Source organism: Artibeus jamaicensis, unplaced genomic scaffold (assembly GCF_021234435.1).
Source record: "Artibeus jamaicensis isolate MK-2021 breed Jamaican fruit bat unplaced genomic scaffold, CSHL_Jam_final contig_1998, whole genome shotgun sequence".
Taxonomy (NCBI): domain Eukaryota; kingdom Metazoa; phylum Chordata; class Mammalia; order Chiroptera; family Phyllostomidae; genus Artibeus; species Artibeus jamaicensis.
Window position 1 is genome coordinate 8,401,985 of NW_026521407.1, and position 10,775 is coordinate 8,412,759.

The window sequence follows — 10,775 nt, forward strand, 5'->3', positions numbered from 1 at the left end:
TTAGGTGTATCTACATCCCCAGCCCTCCCTTCGTTGGGGTTGTTCTGTGCCTTCTAGACTTCGAGTAGACAGTCACCTGCCAAGCTTGAGGTAGGGCCGGGGCGGTCCTCCCTGGAACGTGAGTTTGGGAGTTCAGTGCATTGTTAGTTGCACCGAGCTGGCTTTTGGGTATCTGTGCACGCTGCTCCTCCCGCAGGTTCGGACGGGAACAGCATGGATTCGGTGGATGGCTGCTGTGGCCTCAGGAGGACGGACGGTTTCCAGAATGCCCAGGCAGGCTCCAGTCCTAAGAAGGTGGACCTCATCATCTGGGAGATTGAAGTGCCAAAGGTACGGGCTGCAAACTCGAAGTTCCCCTGGGCCAGGGTCATCAGGTTTAAGGGCTGGGGTCTCAGGGGAGTCAAGCAGGAGAAGCTTCCTGGATGACTAGAGGCTGAAGGGGAAGGGAACCCTCACATCGCCAAGCTTCAGAGAGCTTCCTGCAAGATGGAGTTTCTCTAGCTGTCTTTGGGAGCGTCCTGTTCCTGTCCTCTTCAAACTCCCAGGCCTGCTCACCTCCGCTGGGCTTTTCTTGGATGACCTGTTCGGAGATGCTAGCAGAACCAGACTGAGGACACAGGCCAGCCAGGGGTCCCTTGGCTGTGCTGTGCTCAAGCTCTCCAATGCCAAGTGTTCTATCATTGAGCACAGCATAAATCCACAGTTTAGAAAATTCGAGAAGCATAGAAATGTATGAAGAATATAAAAGTCAGCTCTAATCCTACCCCGGAGAGTGACTGGGAAGACTTTATTTCCTTCTTGTACCCTGTGGTTTTTAAACAAAACAGATTGTTGCTTTAATTAATGCTTTTAAATATTTAGCAATTTAATTTTCCTGTGCGATTCTTTGAAAATGTAATTTTAACTGCATTATTCATTGTGTGAATGTCAATTTACTTCACCAGCCCCAGTTCCAGGGTGCTTAAGTGGTTTAGCTTCTCGCTGTTCTAACTTACACCTTATTACCTTAGTCCTGACGTTTCTCTCTGGGGCTCAGAAATAATTGGCTGACTGCGTCCTCCCCGGGCCTTTAGCTCCCTGCGGTGCGGAGACTTTGCTCGGTTGGAACCCTGGGTCAGGCGGGCTGCTCTGCTGGGGCGCTGGCTCCGCTGATGGTTTCCTCCCTCTGGGACCCTGGTAGCCACCCTGCCCTCTTCTCCTTCAGCGGCTGCAGAGGGCACACCTGGGCAGCTCTGGGCACCGAGGGACCAAGTGTCTAGTAGCCCCGTGGGGGCGGGGTCATTTGGGATTGATTCAGAGCGTGTCTTACATCATGGCTAAGTCTGCTTCTGTCTGCCTTGAACTCTGATGTGCTGAGCACTGGTGTGAGCTTCGGGCTCCACAGGCCCCAGCCTGCTGTCACTCGGCGGCAGGAGCCCAAGGCTCGCTCTTAGACCTCCGTTATCAAATTGATCCCCTGTGTCCCTGGTCCTGAGTAGACCTGAGGAGGCAGAAGTGTCATAAAATCGATCCTTTGTGCTGGTGAAACATCCCGCAGGCTGGATTTGGGAGGGGGAGAGGCACCTTTGCAGCTTTCTGGATTTGGGCCACGCTGTTGGGGAATGAAACGGGAACTGCTAAGTCCTGGAGCCAGACTGGGTAACGCAGCTGCTTCATGGTGACGCTGGGCGAGTTACTTAGCCTCTCTGGGCTGGTTTTCCTCATCTGCAAAGCAGGGCTAAAATGATCTCCATTTCATAGGTGCTGTGAGTGCTTAGAATAACGTCAGGGAAAGGGGTGCTGACATGTTACCATTTAATCATATGTTTGAGTTTGACCTTGTGTAAGACACAGGTAGGGCTTCGGGAGTGCGTGGAATTGGCTTCCCATGAACCAGCCCTCTCTCTTTCTCAGCACTTAGTCGGTCGGCTAATTGGCAAGCAGGGGCGGTACGTGAGTTTTCTGAAGCAAACATCTGGTGCCAAGATTTACATCTCGACCCTGCCTTACACCCAGAACATCCAGATCTGCCACATAGAAGGTCAGTGGCCCCTGCTGCCCTGGGTTTAGTAAGGTCAGTGGGTTCCAAGCTCCCTTAGATGCCTTTCTTCCTAAGGCAAAATTTAGTACCTTGAAGATGCACTTGAACTCTAGAAGTCCTGTGGAATGGGGTGTGGTTCCGCTGTGTTTTACTCGCTGTCTAACCCACTGTGACTCCTCCCTCCCTCCTCCCTCGTGTAGGCTCTCAGCATCACGTAGATAAGGCGCTGAACTTGATTGGGAAGAAGTTCAAGGAACTGAACCTCACCAACATCTATGCTCCCCCACTCCCTTCATTGGCACTGCCTTCTCTTCCAATGACTTCTTGGGTGAGCATGCTCGTGGGGAACCAGGACTCCCTGTGCCCCTCTCCCCCCAAATTGCCCCAGACAAGAAACTCCAAGACTGTGGGCCAAGAGCTCACTGATGCCTGTGCCCTCTCACCTTTGGCCTCCACCGGCCAATTCTGCTTCTAGACTGTGCCCTTGGGGAAGGGTTAGAGGCTGGAGTGCTGGTAAGAGGCCGAGGCCTCTTGGTCCCTGATTGGAAGGACCACCATCCCCTGGTTCTGCCACCTGGGGACTCTTCATGTTTGAGGCATTTTCCGAGGAAGGACCGCAGTCTGTTTGGGAGCCTGGGAGAGTCCAGACCGAGGAGGGACTCCTTGGAGCTGGGTCTGGGTGTGGCCCACTGCTGTGGGCTGGGATGGGCTTGTAGTGGGTCGTTCCTTATCCCAAGTGGAGGCAGGTCTAGTGGCGGCCTTGGTGAAGGATTCTCTTCTCCACCCCACTCCCCAGGGGTACCTAGAGTATAAAGGAGAAGCAGTAACCCCCAGCAGGTCCCGGAAGCCATGTGGCTCTTTGGAGGTTGGCCTAGAAGTTTAGCAAGAGGTGGGGCTGACATATCGGCGCCCCCTGTGTCCTGGGAGGCTGGTTGCAGGGTCTGCGGGGCCCATCACCGTGTCTGTAGTGGATCTCCTGCCCTGTTTGGACCCCGCCTGCCTGGGGCTGCAGCCTGCACCACTTAACGACAGGGCTACATCTGAGAAGGGTGTCATCGGGCAGTTCTGTTGTGGCGCGGACAGAGTGTGGTCACGTAAACCCAGCTGGCGCAGCCTCCTGGCCTGGGCCGTGTGGTGCGCCACCGTCATAGACGCAGTCTCTCCTGCCGATGTGCCGGTGTGCCGCACGTGGCCATGCTGCGTGTCACACGCGGGCTGGGTGTGCTGCCTCGAGAGACTCACCGGCCTGGCTTTTCGTTCAGGGCAGTGGGCTCTTGGGTCCTGTATCTTGCCTCCTCCGGAGACCCTTGTGCCTCGGGGGAAGGGTGAGGTGCCCCTTTCCTTTCCCGCAGATCTTTGGGAGTGGGCCGAACCTCACCCCGTGCTTCATTTCTGAACCAGTGTTTTCCCCAGGAGGCTTGGCCCTGCGCCCACTCTAGTTTTAAATAATCGAGTGGTTGGCGTGGCTTCCTTCCCTTGTTCTCTGTGTGGTTCTGTGGGACTGGAGAGGAGGGCCCGGATGCCTTTCAGCCAGCAGCCCTGGGCAGGGGTGGAGGCCAGGACTGGCAGCGAGAGCCTCTTGAGCCACCTGGCTGGAAGGTGGACGAGACGCTGTGCTGTGTCCAGGGCACCCGGGTGTTTCCTGTAGCTTAGCATTGGGAAAGCCGGTATCTAGGACAGCTCTTCCAGAGGCGAGTCTTGGCCTCTTCCAGGGCCTTCAACCTGGGTCCTGAGCCCTGAGCAAACCTGCATTCCAAATCCCAGCATAGGGATGAGTTGGGAAGATGTCAGCGGAGCCTAGGGAAGAGGAACTGTGACCCACACGGTGGCAGGCTCTGACAGTGGACCCTTGCTAGCAGAAAGGTAGAGAGATGCCATCGAACCCTGAGCTCCTGGGGGAAGCCGTGGGCCCAGAGGAGGTGTCTGAGGGCCTGCCCACCTGGACACCTTGTCTCCGGGCTGCCTGGTTCCTGTCTGCCTTCCCTGGGTCTCACAGACTCAACGAGCAGGGGGCAGAGAAGCTCTGGGAGCCTCCCTGCCCAGTCCGGCCTGAGGCCGCCTCTAGTCATGACGGTATCGCAGGACAGCGGGGGGCCGAGAGGTGTCCAAACACTTGCCATGCTGCAGTGGTTTTCCTCGGACCCCTGCCGTCTGGGTGCCTGTGCTTTGGGTTAACCTGCTTTTCTCATCTGAACTGGGACCCCCCAGTTCAGGGGCCTGGCCTGCAGCCTTGGTCAAGTCTTAGCCGAACCCCGAGAAGGATCTCTGCAGTGCCTGCTGTCCCTCCCCCCACAGCTCATGCTCCCAGACGGCATCACCGTGGAGGTGATCGTGGTCAACCAGGTCAACGCGGGGCACCTGTTCGTGCAGCAGCACACGCACCCCACCTTCCACGCACTGCGCAGCCTGGACCACCAGATGTACCTCTGCTACTCGCAGCCTGGAATCCCCACCTTGCCTACCCCGGTGGAAAGTAAGTGTTGGCCTGGAGGCCAGCGGGAGCCCCAGGCATTGGCCAGGCCAGGGAAGAGGTTTTGGGGGTGGCCTGTTCTGCCCCTGGTCTTGACCAAGAGGAAGCTGATCTGGGATCCTTCGTGGGGTCAGCATCCCGATTTCTTGTGGTTGGCGTGGAGTTACTCTGGGCTGAGTTGCCTGGTTCGCCCAAGCTGCTCTTCCCACCAGCTGACAGAGCCACGAGGTCGGAGTGGAGTTCTGACACATGGATTCAGATTCCCGCTGGGCCACTTCCCTGTTGAATGGGATTGGCACCTGCTCGCCCCAGGAGTTCGGGTTGGACACAGTGTGTGCTGCAGATCAGGTTCCCTAGAAGCTCCGTGTGGGCATCAGACCCCTGCAGTGGGTTTGGGTGGTCTCTACTGGACAGATGAGGAAACAGCCTCTGAGGTCATGTGACTTGCCCACTGGACGCCTGAGCAGGAGCTGAGACCTGACCCCAGCTGGACGCTGGAGAGCTCCTTCTCTGGCACGGGTGTCTTGGTTGCCTGTTAGCAGGAGGAGCCCGATGTGAGAACATCTCTCCGCCCACCCCGAGTGACTCTGAACCTGCAGCCACCTGATGGGCTTTCAGCGCTAGAAAGCGCTGAAAAGCGCTTTGGGTTATCTGTAGCATTTTGTGTGGTTTTTTTCTGGAGGAATAAAAATAGTTTTTGTCAGATTCTATCATTTTGCCTCAGCCCCACAGTAAAGACTGACCTAGAAGCCAAAAGGCGACCATGCCAGCGGCTGCCTTTAAGGACCAGGACACCATGTGGCCAGCTGTGTCACAGGCCCTCGCCCCAGCTGGCCACCGGATGACCTCCCCTTTGATCCCGTCTGCCCCACGCCTGCTGCCCCAGGGTGGGCTCGGTGACTCCGAGGACCCCTGCTGGCCGTCCAGCGTATCCCTGCCCTTAGCGCCTGCCTGACGCAAAGGCGAGAGGAGTTCAGGCCGCGAGTCCCTTCTGACCAGCCCTCCCTCGGAGCCGTCATGGCCTGGAGTAGACCCTGCACACCAGGCCACTGAGATCTGCCACACTTGGAAATTTTTGAGTCTTTCTGGGACTTTCCCTTGAGAACAGAGGTCTCCATTCCCTGAGTTTTGTATTTTACTTTTTATTCTGGTTCGTCTGTGTCCATCTCAAGCTTCAGTGTTTCAGAGCCAATGGGTCTGGGTGAGTGTGTGTTGGTCCAGATAGCCTTTGGGCGGCACATGTGCTAGGCTGAGTGTCCCGTGTGCAGGTCCGTCTGTCGGCCAGTCTCAGGCTCTGGGGAGGCTTCGGGCCCCCTTGCCATTCAGGTCCCCTGCTACTTGGAGGTGCAGGCCTCTGAGCAGCGGTGTGGGGAGGTGGGCCGTTTGACTGGGCGGCCCTCTGTGCCCTGCCCTGGGCCAGTCCCGTCCACAGGCTCTCTTCCTGCCCCACAGTAACGGTCATCTGTGCGGCCCCCGGCGTGGATGGTGCCTGGTGGCGAGCCCAGGTGGTGGCGTCCTATGAGGAGAGCAACGAAGTCGAGATTCGCTACGTGGACTACGGTGGATATAAGAGAGTGAGAGTCGACGAGCTCCGGCAGATCCGGTGAGTCTCGCACACGCACACGGCCTGCTTCTGCAGTGACTGGTGCCTGCGCAGCGGGCTCAGCTCTGCCCCGCCTGGCTCAGGGGTCAGTGCTCCCTGCCCCCTCTCGCTGGGTCTGATAGAAGCAGACCCCATGGCTCACCTCAGCCAAACTCAGCTAGAAGGGCCTGTCTAATGGAAGAATCCCCCGAGTATCACACGGCAAGAAGACCCTCTGGGGTCAGGCTTGCAGCAGCACTGGCGGCCTGCATTCGGGTGTGGGGAGCTGAGACCTGCTGCCCGTCTCCACTCTGCTTCTTCCGAAGCTGCTGGGGTCACGGCACCAACAAGGTAAATATCATTCTGGAGTGGAGTCGGCTTTCAGGTCTAGTTCAGTGTGTTCCTTTCTTGTTTTTCTAGGTCTGACTTTGTGACCCTGCCGTTCCAGGGAGCAGAAGTCCTTCTGGACAGCGTGATGCCTCTGTCAGGTAACAGGTGGGGGCTTCTGGCCGGGGAGGATTGCGGGCGGTGTTTGAGAGGTCTTTTCTCTTGGAGAGCCTCGTTTTCACCCAGAGGGCTTATGCTAACACCGATGGTGCCACTGTCAGGTTCTGACTGATGGACAGCTTTGGGCTGAGGCCTGGAAACATGTATTTCCTAGTTCTCAGATGAGACTAATGCTGCTGGTCCCTGGCCCCCCTTCCAGGTCCACTGCTCTAGACTCTGCCCAGGCCTCCAACTCAGAGGGGCTTCCGCCGCTGGTGCCTCCAAGAACATGGTCGAGATCCAGAGTCCTACCTAGTACCTGAGGTCGAGGGCAGGCGTTGAGGCCACTGGCACTGCCCAGCTGGGCCTCAGCTTCTGGGGCACCGAGGGGACCACGCTGACCCTCACCTGTCCACCGTGGTGTCTCAGACGGATCACATTGCCCGAGGGAAGGGGACTGGCAGGGTGACTCTGGGGACGTTACTTAGCCTTGGGTTTTTCCCTCTGGAAAATGTGGTGGCACCTGGTTTTCAGGGTGGCCAAGGGGAGTCCAGAGCTTGGGAACAGGCATGTGGATGCCTGTCGAGTGGTGACTTCTTACGAACAGGAGTCGTGTGTTTACAGGACCAGCGGGTCAAATCCGTGCACTTCCCTCCCCAGACTTGCCCCGCCTGGTCTTGTTCTCATCTAAAGCAGTGAAAGGCTTTAGAAGCACTACGTCTGGCTGCAGTCTTGTCGGCTGGGATGCAGGGCAGGGTCCTCGTTTTGTTTTCCTTTATTGCTCTTGCCCGACTTTCCTCTCCATTTCTGTTCATCTCAACAGTCTGTCCAGGCCCAGCTGACACACTCCCTCCTCCATAAGATGTCCCCAGACTTTCGTGCACCTGCCTCTCACATCCTCACCATCTCTTGCCTTGGGTGTGTTCCTGTGTATGACTTTCACACTCGGGCAGGGAGCGAGTCTGCCTCGGTGTCCTGCCGGCTCTCCTGTAGCAACCGCCCTACTGGGTTGTGTGCCCGCTGCCTGGGTTTGCCCTCTACCTGCGCCGCTCCAGGAGCTGGTTGACCTTCGACTGTCAACCTTTGTTTTCCGTGTTCTCACCTGCAAAGAGGGGATAACACCCACCCTCTCGCAGGGTGTTGCTGATTCAGTGGAAGAGTGCATCCAAGGTGCTCAGCCTGGTCAGCCCCCAAGGAGGTGGCAGTGGTGGTATTTCCACCGAAGGCAGAGTTTCTGTCTCTGGTCTGCTGTCCCCTTGTGGGTGGCACTTAGCAAGGACCCTGAGTGTCAAGAGAGGCCTGGGCTCTGTCCTAGACATAAGGGGTTCTCTCAGATGAAGTTCTCAGGTCCCACGGCCACCTCTGAGGCCTTCTGCTTGGAACACACCTGGAAGCCGTGTATGTGGCAGGAGTACCTTGCATCAGTGAGAGTCTAAATGCTGCTTTTCCTTCTCCTGAAGATGGTGACCACTTCTCACCTGAAGCAGATGCAGCTATGAGCGAGATGACCGGAAACACAGCACTGCTGGCTCAGGTGTGCGGCTGGTGGGAGGGAGGCGGGGCCGGCCTGACAGGCTCTGTCCCAGGAGCCTCCTCCAGCTTCTGCAGTGCCCCTCGGCCTCACTTGTCAAGCATCAAGGCTTCTTGGGGGCTGACCTTTAAGTGCCTGCCTTCCCACGGCTCCTGCCCTGGGCTAACAGCAGTCTTCACAGAGAGGTGCAGGGGGTAGCTTTCAAACATGCTGTTGTTTTTGTTTGTTTGTTTTCAGGTGACAAATTACAGTCCGACTGGCATTCCTCTGATTCAGCTGTGGAGTGTGGTTGGTGATGAAGTAAGTCCTGGCCTCCTTTTTCCTTCTGAGTCACTGGCCAGCAGTAACGATCAGTGTGGAGCTGGTACTGGCATTGTTTCCTCTTGAGATAATCAGAGGATGTAACTCCAGACCAGAGTCCCCAGGGGACATTGAGCAATGTCTAGAGACCTTTGTGGTTGACACAGCTGGGCGTGGGCAGAGGGCAGGGATGTAGTTACACACTTGACAGTGCACAGGTGAGTTCCCACAGCGAAGAACTACCAGGGCCACAAAGTCACGGGCCTGCTGTCCGGAGGGTTTTCCTCTCCTCCGTCACAGTGTCAAAGCTGAGGTTTCTTTTTTTTTTTTTTAATATTTTATTTATTTATTTTTCGAGAGAGGGGAAGGGAAGGAGAAAGAGTGGGAGAGAAATACCAATGTATGGTTGCCTCTCATGAGTCCCCTGCTGGGAACTGGCCTGCAACCTAGGCATGTGCCCTGACTGGGAATCGAACCGCGATACTCTGGTTCGCAGGCCCGCGCTCAATCCACTGAGCTATGCCAGCCAGGGCTAAAGCTGAAGTTTCTTCCGTGCACTGGAGGGCCTGTCCTTGTGCCGGCAGAACACAGAAGTGCACGCCTCTGTTGACCCAGAACACGAGTCCCGCCCCCCCATCTCTGTTGTGCCTGCTGCCAGGTGGCCGCCTGGTGCTATAAAAGGGCAGCGCCACGCCGGCTGCCCGAGTGGCCCTGGGTGCCGTGGGCAGGGCACCCAAGGGAACTTTCTTTTCCAGGTGGTGTTGATAAACCGGTCGCTGGTGGAGCGAGGACTCGCGCAGTGGGTAGACAGCTACTACACAAGCCTCTGACCCCCGTCCCCACCGCCGCCGGAGTCCCTCACACTGTGGACGTCGGGTTTGGCGAGGGGCAGAGACTCTACATGAGAATAACAAACGTTGTCTTCCTCAGAAAGTCCTTTTTTCCTTCATATTGTAGGCATGCTGAGAGGGCTTTCGGTCTCTGAAGCGAGGAAGGAGCTGTGGGTGGTTTTAAAGGCATAGGGTGGTGTTGAACAGGCCAGTCCGCTCACCCTGATTCTAAGCTGCCGAAGAAGAAAAACTGTGCTGACCACGCTGTCCCGTCCCCTCCATTCCTCTCGTCTTCCTTCCCACTCCCCGACCCCCAAACCCAACCAGCTGCGGCAGACGGGCCAAGGGCTGTGTGGCTCGTCTGGGAGGGTTTCTTTTGCTTCAGAATCTTTCTTCAGGGAGCAAGACATGAACTGACGAATTGACATTAATTACTTGTACAGCTTGCATAAATGGATTTATGATGTTTAACCAGTTTTTATAAACTCGACCTAGGTCATGAAGAAGGCAGACTTTTTAATGCATATGTAAATACAGAGCAATCATACCTGTCTCTGGCCTTGGTCCGTGGGAGAAGCAAACTGTTTATTATCTGGCCAAGCCTTGTTGTAATTTGTAACCATTTTCTATTTGTGCAAACTCTGTAAATATGTGTTTAAAAAATGTAATATTTTATACAAGATACACTGGAGAACAAAGGGAACTCACGACTCTTCCACACACCGTGCCGTCCGTGAGCGGAAGCCGCGGCCGCCGTGAGCTGCGCCTGCTGGGGCTCCGAGGCGTCCCGCCTGCCGCCCGGGGCGACTGCAGAACAGAGGCTGTGGTCCGGGATTTTCTTTTCTTTCTGTGCAAGTTTGTTTTAGGAAAAAAGCAATTCATTGAATTACCAGAGATTGTGATCGGGGGATTTTTTTTTTTCTTTCTCTACAAGTGTGATTGTGATTTAAAAAAAAATCATTCATTGAATTACCAGAGATTGTGATTCGGAGATTTTTTTTTTTTCTGTACAAATTTGTTTAAAAAAAAAAAAGCAACTCATCCATTACCTTGCAGTGGTGTGTTTCGTTCATTTTTAGACCGGCTCCAGCACCGTGCAGTTTAAAATAAGCTACTTAAGCCTGTGCACACCTTGAGGTGTACACCCAGTGGCTCGGAGTGCGCCTGCTCCGTGGGAGAGGGGTGGGCAGCTAAGAGGTGGTGGTGAGTGTGGGGGGCTGGAGGCCCAGGGCTCTTGGAAGACGGGGGAGCCAGAGATTTCCGTCTGGCCCTTTCCCCTCCAGGCCCCATAAGGTGGCAGCAAGTGTCCTCGGCTTCCTCTGTGAAGGTCTTGAATAGCCAGGCTCGCGTGTAAAGCTCTGGGTTCCAAAATTCTGTGGCTGTGCCTTCTTAATAGGCCTATGAAGTGCTTTGTAAGAATGATACAAACTCTGCACTCGACGCGGTGAGAGCAGATAGTAAGTCTGGACTTGCCAGGCCCTCCTCTCACAGGCAGGCTCAGGCCCTTTAGTCCCGGCTTCCGGGGGTCTCTAGAGAGCTGAGACAGCCCCAGGGTC

General features: G+C 55.9%; 1 protein-coding gene across 5 annotated transcripts in view; it reads left to right on the forward strand.

The window, feature by feature from the left end:
• Positions 1–10,267, forward strand: part of AKAP1 (A-kinase anchoring protein 1) — a 30,931-nt gene extending 20,664 nt beyond the window's left edge. For 4 of the 5 annotated variants that reach the window (XM_037163657.2, XM_037163658.2, XM_037163659.2 and 1 more), the window contains exons 3-11: positions 197–330; positions 1,894–2,020; positions 2,221–2,348; positions 4,316–4,493; positions 5,943–6,093; positions 6,493–6,560; positions 8,019–8,092; positions 8,327–8,389; positions 9,145–10,267. In XM_037163657.2, the coding sequence (XP_037019552.2) occupies positions 197–330; positions 1,894–2,020; positions 2,221–2,348; positions 4,316–4,493; positions 5,943–6,093; positions 6,493–6,560; positions 8,019–8,092; positions 8,327–8,389; positions 9,145–9,219 (998 nt within the window). In that variant the 3' untranslated portion in view covers positions 9,220–10,267. The other variant, XM_053656088.1, reaches the window with a different exon arrangement.
• Positions 10,268–10,775: the final 508 nt, after the last annotated feature.